At 38.0% G+C, this 14819-nt stretch overlaps 1 protein-coding gene across 1 annotated transcript; it reads left to right on the plus strand.

The window, feature by feature from the left end:
- The first annotated feature begins 4273 nt into the window (after nucleotides 1-4273).
- LOC109021900 lies at nucleotides 4274-4666 on the plus strand. Its single transcript, XM_019004634.2, has one exon. It carries the CDS (start codon nucleotides 4274-4276, stop codon nucleotides 4664-4666), a length of 393 nt encoding a protein of 130 aa, XP_018860179.2.
- The last annotated feature ends 10153 nt before the right edge of the window (nucleotides 4667-14819 follow it).

A 14819-nucleotide genomic window follows, 5' to 3' on the forward strand; every position in this document is an offset into this window, starting at 1 on the left:
ACATTGATGTGCATATTAGAAATTATTTGCCCTCTTTGTATGGAAGAAGCTGAAAGCATTGAACACTTATTTCTCAAGTGTATGTACACTAGGATCCTATGGAGAAGCTCACCTTGGCCCCTGGACATGACTTGCTTAGCAACACAAAAATCTCAAACTGGATAGGAATCATCATAAACCCCTCACTTCTCTTAAATATTCCCATAGAAGAGCATCATGGATTCCAAACTTTTGCTACACTTGCTATGAACAATTTATGCTTCTTTAGAAACAAGGCAGTGCATGATCAAGAAACAATTCCACCCCATATATTTGTTACTAAACTCAAGAAGTCTTACTCTGATCATAAAAAAGCTTGGACTGAAATCCCAAAAAATCTAGAAAAAATCAGCAAAAATCCACCAACAGGTTTTCATCTTCTATTCTTTGATGTGGCGGTTAAGAAAGAAGTTAGTACTCTTGCTGCAATTTGTAGATCTGATTCAGGGAGTGTAATAGTGGTGAAAACAGATTTCATTCAAAGCAACAATCCCAATATAGGAGAGGCAGCTGCAGCCTTGATGATTATAGAAGAAGCTGTCAAACTAAAACTCAGGAAAATCATAGTTCAAGGTGATTCAAATCTAGTTGTTCAAGCAATAAACAACAAGAAGCAAGCTTCAAATTTGACTATGCAAAATATCATTAGAGACATCAGGCATCTTCTTGGCAACTTCGAAATATGGAAAGTTGTAAAAATACATCGAAACAAAAATTGATGCGCGCATAATTTGGCGCAATGGACAACTTCAACGCAGGCCTATGGAAACATCCCACTTTTATTAATTCCTCCTTGCATGTTAGCTTTTCTTAGTGGTAAAGACCCCCCTTTAAAGTAGATATGTTTGTAAATAAAGAGCATGGACTCAATGTTATGGTTTTCCTTTATATATAAAGATAAAGCTTGTTTAAAAAGAAAAAAATCACACATCAATGTACCTATATATATATATATATATATTAAAAAAAAAATCAAACATTTACGGGTACAGCCACCTTCCGGTCAAAAAAGAACGACTTGAGTATAATATTTGTCTAAACTGGGAATGCGGTGTTGGACCGACGTCGCATGCATTACTTTCAACCGAGACGCCAATGATGTACAGCCACCTTCTGCGCGGGGGTCAAAAAAGCAGGAGCTTCCAGTCAAAAACGTTACCAAGTTGCCTTCTTATATATATATATCCCAAAATTAAAATGGTTTGTAACTTTCTACGCATCTATCATTCTTAGTGATAGTGAAATTTATTATTAGAAATTTTATTTTATTTACATATATTTTATATTTATTTATTTATTTTAAAAAGTTATGCGACTCTGCTGTATTTTATAACTATGCATAACTATGTATTAGGAAGGAATGAGATTTCTAATTTTCCAGTTGTATACGTTAATGGAGTTAGCTTTGAACTTTGAACATCAATGGAATATACGACCATTAATTTGATCAAGCAAATGAGTAAAATATAGATTATAGTGGCGCAAATCATGGCGTTCGAGACTAATATATAGTACATGAGCTCAATTATTTTCGACTTTATCACTTTAAACAACATGAGGGACACCCTGAAGATCAGAATGAGTATTTTGTTCAAAACATGATCTTCAACAACATTTCCAAACCAATGTTAAAGAACTCGACAATTAATATTGCTTATAAATCTCGTCACTTTCTAACCCTTGGTAATGGTCTTGTTATAAAGGGTGTCAACCATTTAGAGCTAAGGTTGTGTGCACATGGCTGCACGTGGGGTATGACTCGAGTAGTGGCCTGCTTATAGGAAAACAGAAACTCAGTTTCTGTTTAAGTCTATAAATAGAGGCCTTTTATTTGTACTTGAGGTATTGCTTTAATAGAAAAATACAAGAGAGAAACAGAGAGAACAATCTATGCAAGGCTCCAAGAAAGTGAGGTGTGTATGAGAGAAGTTCTTGTAATCTCAAGATTTGTATTTTGATCACAATTCAATAAAATCTCTAGACTGTTGCTGCCGTGGATGTAGATCACTAGGATCGAACCACGTAAATTCCTTTGTGTTCCTTTACATTTCTTTAACTTCTGTCTATGTACTTGTTTACAATTTCTTTATAAGTATTCATTACAATACTTGGCATCTGAGTTGAAAACACAACAAGCAACTCAAAGTTATAACAAGTGGTATCAAGAGCTGAGGTTCAGATGGGAAATGCCAAGTTTGATGTAGAGAAGTTCAATGGAAAAAATGATTTTGGGTTATGGAGGATCAAGATGAGAGCTCTCCTAGTTCAGCAAGGCCTTCAGGATGCACTTCTTGGTGAAAAGAACATGAGTTCTTTGTCTGAAAAAATGAAAACTGAGATCTTGCAGAAGGCCCACAGCACTCTAATTCTTTCCCTTGGTGACAAAGTCTTGAGAGAGGTTGCCAAGGAGGAGACAGCAGCAGGGATTTGGCTAAAGTTAGAAAGCCTCTATATGACCAAATCCTTGGCAAATCGACTCCACAAGAAGACCAAGCTTTACACCTTTAAAATGAACCCAGGTATGTCTATGGAAGAACATCTTGATGAGTTTAACAAAATCATCTTGGATCTTGCAAACATAGACATTAAAATTGATGATGAGGATCAAGCTATTCTGTTATTAAGTTCTTTAGACACCTCATATGTAAATCTTAAAGAGACTATAATGTATGGTAGACAGGAATTGAAGAAGAGGTTGACTTTGGCCCTAATATTGGCATTACCAGAACCTTATAAGGCCTACATAGTCTATAGTGACGCCTCTACGATGGGATTGGGATGTGTCCTACTGCAGGAAGGAAGGGTCATCGCATATGCTTTGCGATAGCTCAAAGACCATGAACAGAATTATCCTACCCATGACTTGGAATTGGTAGCTGTAGTTTTTGCATTAAAAATTTGGAGGCACTATTTGTATGGAGAAAAATATGAAGTATACAAGGATCACAAAAGTCTAAAGTATCTGTTTAGTCAGAAAAATCTGAATATGAGGCAACGAAGATGGGTGGAGACCATTAGTGATTATCAGTGTGAGATTAAATATCACCCCTACAAGGCTAATGTTGTAGCTGAGGCACTTAGTCGCAAGGCTCAAACAGACTTACCATTGGTCTCAGCAAGATTAAGGAACTTAATGATTGGAGATTCGCCGCGAGATGCCATTTATGTAGTAGTACAGGAGTTCATATCTGTGACTGAAGAAGAAATCCTAGAAGGACAACGTAAGGATGAGAAATTGGAGAAGTTTCGACATAAGATTCTGAAATCAGAAAGGCCACAACATTTCTCTATTGGAAGGAATGAGATGCTCTTTTATAAGGAGAGGAAAGTAATTCCAAACCTCGCTGAATTTAAGGAAAAATTACCAAGGGAGGCTCATTGCACCCCTTACACAGCATACCTTGGCAGTACAAAAATGTATCAAGATTTAAAAGGGCAGTTTTGGTGGGATGGAATTAAGAAGGATGTTGTAGAGTTTGTGGCAAAATGCTCCATCTGCCAGATGGTAAAAGCCGAACAACAGAGAGAGCAGGTGAACTGCAATCATTGCCTATCCTAGAGTGGAAATGGGATGATGTGTCTATGGACTTTGTAATCGGTCTACCAAGGATATCTTCAGGAAAGAACTCGATATGGGTTATAGCGATCGATTGACTAAGAGCGCACATATTCTACCCATAGCCAACATAGATTCTATAGAGAAACTATCTCGACTCTATGTTAAGGAAATTGTCTGATTGCACAGAGTACCTAAGACTATAGTATCGGACCGAGATACCCCTTTTACTTCACAATTTTGGGAGAGTTTGCAAAAGATGTTAGGCACTTGTCTGAATTTTAGCAGTGCTTATCATCCCCAGACAGACAGACAGATGGAACGTACAATCCATACCCTAGAAGATACGTTGCAAGCATGCGTTATGGAACTGAGTGGTGATTGGGAATGTCACCTACCTTTGGTGGAATTGGCTTAAATAATAATTTTCAAGCTACGATTCAGATGGCACCCTACGAGGCTCTGTACAGAAGGAAATGCAAATCTCCGTTGTATCATGATGAAGTGGGTGAAAGGAAAATACTAGGACCCAAATATTTACAAGAAGTTCAGAGACAAGTATCTGTGATTCAAGAAAGAATGAAAGTAGCTCGGAACAGACAGAAGAGCTATGCCGATAACCGATGTAGGAATTTGGAGTTTGCAGTAGGAGATTAGGTATACCTCAAAGTATCGCCCATGAAAGGAGTCGTATGTTTCAGCAAGAAGGGAGAGTTAAATCCCCGATACGTAGGACCCTATGAAATAGTCGAAACAGTCGGTCTAGTAGCTTACAGATTGAATCTGCCAACAGAGATGCAGGGAATACACAATGTATTTCATTTATCAACTTTGAAGAAGAGTTTCGGAGAAAAACGTCTAGTAGTTATGAAGTCCAATGGGATTCAGCTTCAACCCAACTTGTCTTATACAGAATGGCCAGTACAGATCATGGATCACAAGGAACAGGAGTTAAGAAATCGGAATATACCTCTAGTGAAAGTGCTATGGAATAACTCAGAATTCAAAGAAGCAACTTGGAAATGGGAGGATATAATGAGAAGCAAATATCCTCATTTGTTTGTAGCTTAAAACCTTTGATGTATGCATGAATTGTATGATATGGATGTATATATATATATGTCGTGAATGCTTTGTTCCATGAGAAATCATCTGTTTCGTGCTTGCTAGTTTAAATATGGTAGTCATGTGTACAACTATCGAACCCTTGAAATAGGGGATGGAATGAACTAGAAGGACCCCACTTATGTTTGTTTCTTCAATGTCTCAATTGAGAGAACAAAGAGAACGTCGTATAGAGAGTGCCTTAGAAGAAAACAGTAGGCGTTAGTAGAACAAGTAAGACAAATGGAAATGTTTGAGCATCATCACACTCATTTGATGGATGCGGATGCCCGAGGAAGGCTTCGCTTTCGATGAGGATTACCACACGAGGAACGGCAGCCATGGAATAGCTTGAAGGAAGCAGAAAGAAGAAATCTACGTAATTTTGATCCAGAAGCATAATCAAGTCACACAGCGGAAAAATGCGCAAGTCAGTTTGTACCTATTGAGACTTCAAATATGTCTGCAGATCATATTCGTTTTTGTGAAGTAGGTTAACCAATCAAGGACACCGAGCTTGAGATAGAGCACATGTTGAATGAAATGCGGGTCAATATGTATTTCAACTACGATTTGGAAGCTATATTCTACTTTTCACAAGACTCTATGACCGTGGAGGCAGATGATATGCCCTCATCCTCAACGTCGTTTGAAAAATCTACGGCCGCTTGTGGAGGAGGTAGTAGTTTGGTATTTCTTCTTATAAGTGTTTTGATTAATAGTTGTGGTGACGATTTTGAGGATGAAATCCTTTTTTAAAGGAGGGGAGGATGTGATGGCCCAAGTTTTTGTCTAGGCTTGGCCCTTAGAATTTGTTCTAGGTTTCCAATGCATTTTAGGAGCCTTAGTTACTTTGGAAGGCCTTAAAAACCTTTGATGTAATAACTTAAGCCCAAGAAGAAAATGACCCTAGTTTACTTTGGAATTTCGGCCTTATTGAGGAAACTTAGGTCCAATGGTTTAGGCCCATGATCCAATTCTAAGTTGCTAGTGTTATGTGTTCTGAGAATGTTATACCTTGAACCTAGCCTTGAAAGTGGGTTAAGGGGGAGAGAGAGGTGTAGGAAAGCACCAAGATGGGCTTACACGCCTAGCCCATTGATCTTTTGCCCAGAATTCAGATTCCAAGGTAGGTTTCTTGGAAATAGGAGCCTAGGGAAGTGATATGGGGTTTTTCTGGAAGTTTTGCATAGAAAACTGAATGGAGGCCTTTGGGATTTCGAATTTTGCTAGCTTTTGCCATGTGTCAAGCATGCACCAAGTTTCTAGAAGATTTTTGTGATGAGACTTTTGTATCAAGGACAAGTTTGCCCTTAGGGTTTCGGCTAGCATACTCCCAAGCATTCCATTCACTTGCCACTTGTCAGTTAGTGCATTTTGAACCAATGGTATGTGAAAGGTCACCTAGGGAATGAATATTGGGAAGATGAAGCAACACTTTGGGAATGGAAAAGTGAAGAGAATGGCACTTTCTCCTCCGGAGAGGATTGTGCCTAAGATGACCACGGATCAACCCGAGCCCTCCATCTGGGAGCCACTCAAGGCCATTGATCAAGAGATCATGGGTATACTTGAATTCATCGCTGAGTTCAAGTGGCATAACAATTGGGACAAGGATAAGGCTTTGGAAAAGTGTGTGAAGCCCAAATATTTTTTAAGAGTACGGGAGTTTAAGTCTTTTGTGGAGAAAAAAAAGAAGAAGAAGGAAGGGAACAACATTTATGGCTAACGTTTGTGGATTTACGTTGCTTTTGTGGGAATCTCGTGTTATGGAAATCTTAAAATTATGCTTCATGCTTTTTGGAATATTATGCCTTTATGGCTTATGTTTACGTTTTCGACAATGTTTTGGGTTATAATATTAGTTTATGGTGCCATGTGCTTTGCAATTAAATATTGTGTTTCTTAGTTTATCTAACTTTTATTAATTTTTCCGGTGCTACGTTATTGCATACTGCTAGTGTACTTAGGTGCGTAGCATATTGCCTGTCATGTACGGGGGATGTGTAGCCTTGTGTTACATATCCCAGCATTTTAGTCACCGTCCAATCCCTAGCGGGGGGCTAGGGGCGCCACAGTTGGGTAAGATTTCTGTAGCTATCAATGATGGCCATAGTGGTCCATCATGTGAAAATGTGACAATCTTTGCCGGTCGAGTGACATGGATTATTAAAACACATGTTGAAATAAGGCATGCAAGCCAGAGTTATGTACCCGAAAAGGGGAATGTTTAGCTAGTCGAACGTGCTAGAGTAGGTATTTATGGTTTCATAGAATTAATGAAGTTTATGTTTAGTTAATTATACATTTGTTCTATATGATGATACTAAATGGGCACTAATAATTTTGCACATTTCAGGTAAACTTTGTGTCAAATTGGACGAAACACAATCATCATGACACTGTGATAATGTCACTTGCAGATAAGTACAATGCATTTCACTATGAACTACAGAAAGTATACTCAAAATATGGCACGCATGAAGAGGCGATATCTAGTGGGACGTCGCTAGTTGAGCCACCAGCAGTATAGGAATGGTTGTGTCAAAGGTGGGCCAGCAGAACCTTCAAGGTAAGCTCTCTAGTGTTTACTCGAAATTGGTAGGCATGTAATATTTGTATGGTATCCTGATGTTAGTCTACAATTATCTACTTGTACCAGCCATTTTTTATAATATATGAGGTTATATAACGAAATTTCAAGATATGTCTTGAAGAAACTTAAGTAATAGGCGAAAGCAAAGGGTCAAACAGACAAAGGGGAGAAAGTCCTTTGCTAGATTGGTGAAACAGAAAGGAAAATTCTAATTCACTTTTAAAACTTAATTGTCTTTGCTCGTAATAAATGATTTGCTTAAATGTTATTTTTCACGTGAAGCGAGAGACGTCATGAAATTTGATTGCTTTTTATAAAGAAGTGCATTGGTCAATGAAGAATGATAAATTTATCAATGCAACAACTGAACATAATTATATGAGTGTCAATAAAATTTATTTTGTTGGAACTGCAATTCGTCCAATCTAACAGTACATGTATTTAGCATTCAGAATCTTATGGTTAAGAAGTTGAATGAGAAAGACTTGGAATAGGATATTGATGATACAGCTATAGAAGTTTTCAAAGTGGTTTTAAGGCATAGATCTGGCTATGCACAAGGGTTGGACTTAATCATTCCCAAATCATCTCCTTCAATTATAAAGAATAAGAATTTTGTACGTCTGGCTGAGAAGAATGAAAACAACTAGACAAATGCTGAAATTTACAAGACTAAGTCCGAGGCACTAATGTCTGATGTAGTATCTATTAGGAAAGATTTTTCAAATCATGAGAAATGATTGAACATGAGAATGTCAAAGTTGGAGTCCCATAGGGAGTCTCAGAGAGAGACTCAAGAAGATGCTTAGGCATCATTGTTGAAACCATAATTTGGAAATTTTGGGACTTTTCATGTGTAGTATCAATCGGGGGCAAACTTTTGTCGGGCAATTTTGGAAGTGAAGAGGGGCTAAGTAGTGGATTTTGGTTAGTATTTTGATGGTTGTTAAGATGCCCATCACTATACGAGATTCAAGGAAGTGGAAGGTGAAGTTCATATAATCTCGATGGTGTATCATTATCTGCATATGTTGTGTAATGTCTTCACTCCACTTGCTTGCAAGAAGGGATATCTATTACCTCATTTCTTTGACATCCATTGTATGATTTAATGCAAGATTCTGAAAATGAAGTTGTAATACTACTGGAGAAGATTAAGCATAGGAGCTAATATTGTAATAAAGCAAATGTCATGCATATTCATGGGTAGGTCCCAGGCTAATATTGGTGGTAAGAAAAATCTCTCCATTTTAGTAAAAGGCAAGCTAACTGATATTAAACATAGTTTTACTTAGTCCTTTTATATTTAGGTTGAGGTGAAAATTAGTGGCTCATTATTTTTTTATCATTTGAAGTGTTTGGTGGTGAAGTTGGATTTCAAATTAGGTAAGTATAAATCTAATGAAACAAAATATGAGTACAAGGAAAAGAAACATAAGAACACTGAACAAACACACCGCAGCATGTAGAAAATACAATGCAGCAACCAAGTTGATGAAAAGCACAATGCAGCAGCTAAAAGGTGTAAAGTAGTGGCATAGAAAAGCAAGGCAACATAAGAAAAGCATGTGGCAACAGATCACTCTCAAAGGCTGGACAAATTGCACACAAAAGCAGAAAAAGTGATGAAATACAAGTAAAGCAAAGCCTAATCCAACTTACTACAGAAGATTACTTGTAAATTAGTAGAAGATAAAAGTTAACTTTAGGACTCTTCCTTTTCTGTTTTTCGTGGTGTATATATATATATATATATAGCAAAACTTTGTATCAGTTATCAAATTGAATGAGAGTCAGATTTTCTCCACATTATGGCTTCACTTCGAGTTCTTATTTTCACTTCTAACATGGTATCAAAGAAGGCTAGTTGTCCTATTGTATTTGCTTAAGCTTGCAAACAAACTTCATTTTCTAAGCCATGACATCCTCCTCTTCTTCTTCTCCTATTTCCCTTGCTGAGGACCCAATCTGTCCCTTCTTTCTACATCATAGAGACAATGCTAACACTATCATTGTCTCACCCCCATTAACTAGTTCAAATTACATATCTTGGAGCAAATCACTTTTGCTTTCCATTTCAATCAAAAACAAGTTAGGCTTCCTGAATGGCACCATTTCTACTCTTGAGTTGTTAGATCCCTCATATGTGTCATGGCTGAGATGCAACAATATCTTTCTGGCTTGGGTCCTAAACTCTATTTCAAAGGATATTGCATCTAATGTATTTCTCATGACCTCAACTAAACAGGTATAGGACAAACTTAAAGAAAGATTTGCTCAACCTGATGAAGCTCGAATTTATCACCTCCAACACAAGCTCAGTAGCATTGTTCAAGGACATCTTTTTGTAAGTGATTACTTCACACAACTTAATGCTATTTGGAAAAAGTTACACAGTCACAAACCTCTTTCCTATTATTCTTGTGGAAAGTGTACCTGTGATGCTTTAAAAACTGTTGGTGAGGTCCAACAAGAAGATTATATCTTTAAGTTTTTAATGGGCTTAAATGATAGCTATGATCATTTTACTAAGTCTCTTGCCTTCATTGGACAAAACATTTTCACTAATTTTACAAGAAGAAAGACAAAGGCAAGCAAGGAACACGGCCTTGCCCATCTCAAAGCCTTGTGCTCTTCTTGTCTACCAACATTTCCCAAAGAAAAAGGAAAAATCAGACCTGGTTTGTCACCACTGTGGTATGGTTGGACATATGAAGGATAAGTGCTATAAATTAGTCGGATTCCCACCAAACTTTAAGCTTACCAAAACCAAGTTTGGAAGTAACCCTGATGCATCATATTCTGCAAACCAAGTTACTGGATAGGTTACCACTTCACCTCAGGAAGCACCTGCTCCAAGTGCCTCTCACAAACCCAAAATGATGAAATTTCATAAAGCCACTTTATGGATTCAATTGCACAATATGCCTTTAGTTGGCATGAATTGAGATTGTGGAGAGAAAATTGGAAGATCAATCGGTATTGTGGAAGAAGTGGATGTGGAAGACGATGATGTGGGTTAGGGCAATTTCCTATGGGTGAAAATTGTATTGGATCTGACAAAACCAATTGTGAGAGGCCACACGGTTACAGTTAATGGCTTAAAGTTTTGGATACCTTTGAAATATGAAAAATTGTGTCGGCTTTGTTTCAAATGTGGTATGATTCTCCATGAAGTGAAGGGATGCCAACAAAATGCTCAACAGAATATAGAGGATGAACAATTTGGGCCATGGCTTCGAGAAGAATGAGGTGGAAGACGAGACCACTGATCAAACTGATATGCTCGAAGCCATGTATGGTTGGATAAACATACATGGAAAAGAAATACAGAGGGAAGGAGTGGTTTGAGGGAGACCATCGGAACATGGATGCAGACGGTGGCGGCGAGACCACTGGTCAAACTCCGACTATGGATAAAGATATGGAAATAGATTTTTGTTATGGCAAGAACAAGAAATCAGGAGGCAATAGTGGAAAGGGAGAAATTCACAAGGAAACTATGATGATGGAGGAATCTTGGGAAGGAAGTTCTCAAAATGGAAATCAATGAATTTCAAACTAAGGAAAATGCTTGAGAGGAAACAGAGGCAGAGATCCAGGGGCATTTGAAAGTCATGTAGAAGAAGGGTACGTTATATTTGGATCCATGGGACAACACTCTTCTATTGAGGGCCACTACCTTGTTGGGCTTAAATCTACTGGGCCTAACAACAATGGTTCAGCCCATTTACTGGTGTCTGGGAGTCGATTCCAAATCTATCAACTAAGGTTGTTGAATAATTGTGAGTAGGAAACTGAAGATGATCAAGGATTCATGCAACACTAGAAGAGCCCAAGCACTAAGCCCCGAGGAAATTGGAAGAAGAGAGCTTGAGCTATAGGTACGAATTTTGCTTCTCATCTAAAGCAATAGGAAAGAAAAGGGCTCTAGTAGAAGTGAGCATTTTAAACTCTCAGTCTAATGGGGTTAAGAAATCTAGAAAAAGGAAGGAGGAGATCTCTTTTTCTGACTCTAGAACTAACCTTCAACTATTGCAAAATAATGACCTTCTATGCTTAAGGACTAAAGAACACAAATAAGCTCGAGTTGAGGTACAAAAATGGCTAGAAAGAGAAGAAATAATGTGGTGACAAAGATCTAAGGCCCTATGGCTCAAAGAAGGGGACCTAAACACAAAGTTTTTTCAAAATAAAACATCTCAGAGGAAGAGGAAAAATTGGATGAAAGGGGTTAGAGATGAAGAAGAAAAATTGGTAGGTAGAGGAAGGAAGAGAAAATGTGATACTGGATTTCTTTAAGGATCTTTTCACTGCCTCAGATCAAAGAGGGAATATGGATTTCTTGGAATGCCTTGCTGGAAGAATTACAGCAGATATGAATAAGGAGATTACTCAGGAGTTTACAGAAGAAGAAGTCTATTTGGATTTGCAACAAAGAACCCTACAAAAGCACCTGGACCTGATGGTATGCACCCATATTTTTCCAAAAATATTGGGATATTGTTGGCAAGGATGTGGCATCAGCAGTGTTGATTGCTCTAAACAGTGGTAAGTTCCTAAATGTCATCAACCATACTTTTATTACTTTGAATCTCAAAAAGAAAAAGCCTGAGTTAGTTGCTGATTATAGGCCCATAAGCTTCTATAAAGTGATGTATAAGTTGGTTTCAAAGTCCTAGCAAATAGACTAAAAGCAATCCTCCCAATTGTGATTTCTTTTTCACAAAGTGCTTTTGTCTTGGGTAGGCTCATCACTGACAATATTCTAGTAGCCTATGAGTTGATCTATTTCCTAAGGCAAAAGAGAGTGGCTAAATCTAGCTATATGTTTTTGAGATTTATCATGAGTAAAGCTTATGATAGAGTTGAATGGAGTTTTCTAGAGAAGGTAATGCAAAATTCGGGCTTTCATGAAAAGTGGGTGAAGTTGATCATGTTGTGTGTAAAAACTGTCTCTTTCTCTATACTGATTAATGGTGAACCAAAAGGGCCCATAATACCAACTGAAATCTCGGTTTTGTTTAAAGCGGGCCAAGTGGTAGCTTGATTTTTAACTCCATTTTCTGGCCACCACGGCTTGCCATTGGCCAAATAGTCACCGTAGAATAGTTTCTTGAAGTGTATACTTCATTTCTACGATGACATTTTGGCATTTAGAACTTTGTAGATTGATTTTCAAGATTTCAATAATGGCTGAGTCAACTCAACCATTCTGTGTCGTAACGTTCGAACGTTTCACCAAGACGTGCGAACATATGACGTTTCAATTACATAGCTGTTAAGGCTTCTACGTTCAAACGTTTCACCAAGACGTGCGAACATAAAACGTTTCAATTACATAGCCGTTAAGGCTTCTACGTTTGAACGTGTACTATTTTACATTCGGATGTTATTTTTTTGTAAAAATTTCATCCAAACGTTTAATTATAATGTTCGAACGTACTACTTTTTAAATTTATTTATGCTTCAATGTTTGCACGTGTACCCTTTACGTTCGCACGTAAAACCCATATAACATAAACATTCGAATGGACGTCATTTAAATTTATTTACTTTTTACATTCGAACGTGTATGTTATACGTTCGTACGTATGTGTTTTACGTGCGAACGTAAAGGATATACGTCCGAATGTTTTATCTTAACGTTTGAACATTTATTTTACTATGTTCGAACGTTAATGCAGAGCAGCTTAAAATTAACACAAAAAATGCATCAATGTAAATTTTTTTCTTTTTCTATTTTCAGGATATGACTCATCCTCTGCATACTAGGAAACGAGGGAGGGAAGGAGCCACTCAAGACACTGCTCGTATCGGGGCTCGTACTGTTATGCTAGAGCGAGAGGTCATCACTAATGAGTTCGACGAACTCATATGGGAGCAGACGAATCTGAGAGATGTTTTCGTCAGTAGAGGCTGGGGAAATATCTGCACATTGAGAGGGAAGGTGTACCCCTCAATGGTTCAGGAGTTCTATATAGGGATGTGTGACATGCCTCAGGATGCATCCTCTTACACCGTGACTGTACGTGGTGTTTCCATTGAGATTTCACCGGATGTCATCGCCAAGCACCTCGGGATTCGTCGAGGAGTGGAGACATCTGCACATGCTACACCCCGTGAGGATGTAAGCACTTCTGCATCATCTACTGGCCACCCATTTGAGCCAGCATCAGCCAGAGATGCAAACCGGTCAGAGGCCAAGGATACTGGCCTCGAGGCTCGGGATGATGACCGAGATGAGGATTTCTACATCCTCACCGTACATCCTCACCGGGAGGGACCGCATGCAGATCGAGAGGAAGAACGCCTTCAACCAAAACCATCTGCTACATTTCTTCCGCATGTTGCACCTTATTATTGCAACAAACGTGGATCCTATGGCACATAAAACCACATTTAGTCAGTTTCGGTCACGGTTTTTTATACGAGTGGCACATGGAGATCCCATAGATTTGTCACTGCACATCTTTGAGAGGATCCGTTACGAGGCGAGCATAAACTGCATAGATAATCTCCCATACGGTGTCCTAATCAGCAGGCTATTACTTGCACGGGGAGTGCCAACCCAGCCTGAGCAGGGTGTCAAAGATCAGATGAGTCCTCTCGACATGACCACGCATCGACGTAGCATTGGACAGGCGAGGGGACGTCTGCCACCCCTGTAGAGAATCTAGTTCCTCCGACTCAGCCTGAGCTAGGTCATGTGGGGAGTAGTAGTCAGCAGCCGTTGAGTACATCTGCAGAACATGCGCGACCTACTTAGGTTGATGTAGTGATCTCATAGCTGACTGCGCATATCGATCGTAAGATCGATCTATCGCTCGCGGCTATAGAGGTGTCTGTCTCCGAGATCGCCCATCGTGTAGGTATCCTCAACGACAAGGTTGATACCTTGACTGAGGAGGTACGAAGTTCGAATTTCGTGAACAACGCTATCATTTGAGTGTTGTTTAAGAAATTGTATCATATTTTGTATTTTACTTTTATTATATGTAAAGAAAAATATTATTTAATATTTCTATGGTTTTTCAATTTCAATTTTCAATATTCTTTAATGTTATATTTTCCATCTTTAAATCTAAATCACTGCCCTTCAAATATATATAAACATAAATATATATTTATATATTACAAATTGTGTATATATAAATATATACAAGTCAATTTTTTAGACTTGTTCACAAATTATGTTCTATAAAAATCACATAATTTTTAAATTAGAGTTATATTTAATTTAAATTTACAATTAACGTTCGAACGTTAGTAATTGAAGTTCAAATGTTGGTGCAAAACATTTTACGTTCGAACGTTAATTACTAACATTCGAACGTTGGTGCCAAAACATTTCACATTCGCACATAAGTAGCCACAATGTTCGAATGTATATGTGACGTTTGAACGTAAATTTCTTATACGTTGGAATGTAAAAAAATCTCATATATCTTTAGTGACGGTTTCAGAAAAAACTTTTTAGTGACGGTTTAGGGACTGTCATAATTTTCTAACTGTTACTAAAAA

This window comes from Juglans regia, chromosome 8, assembly GCF_001411555.2.
Source record: "Juglans regia cultivar Chandler chromosome 8, Walnut 2.0, whole genome shotgun sequence".
NCBI classification, from domain to species: domain Eukaryota; kingdom Viridiplantae; phylum Streptophyta; class Magnoliopsida; order Fagales; family Juglandaceae; genus Juglans; species Juglans regia.

Bases quoted from the DNA above. Each gene is read 5' to 3' on its own strand.
- LOC109021900 (XM_019004634.2), top strand. From the start codon at position 4,274: ATGAAAGGAGTCGTATGTTTCAGCAAGAAGGGAGAGTTAAATCCCCGA.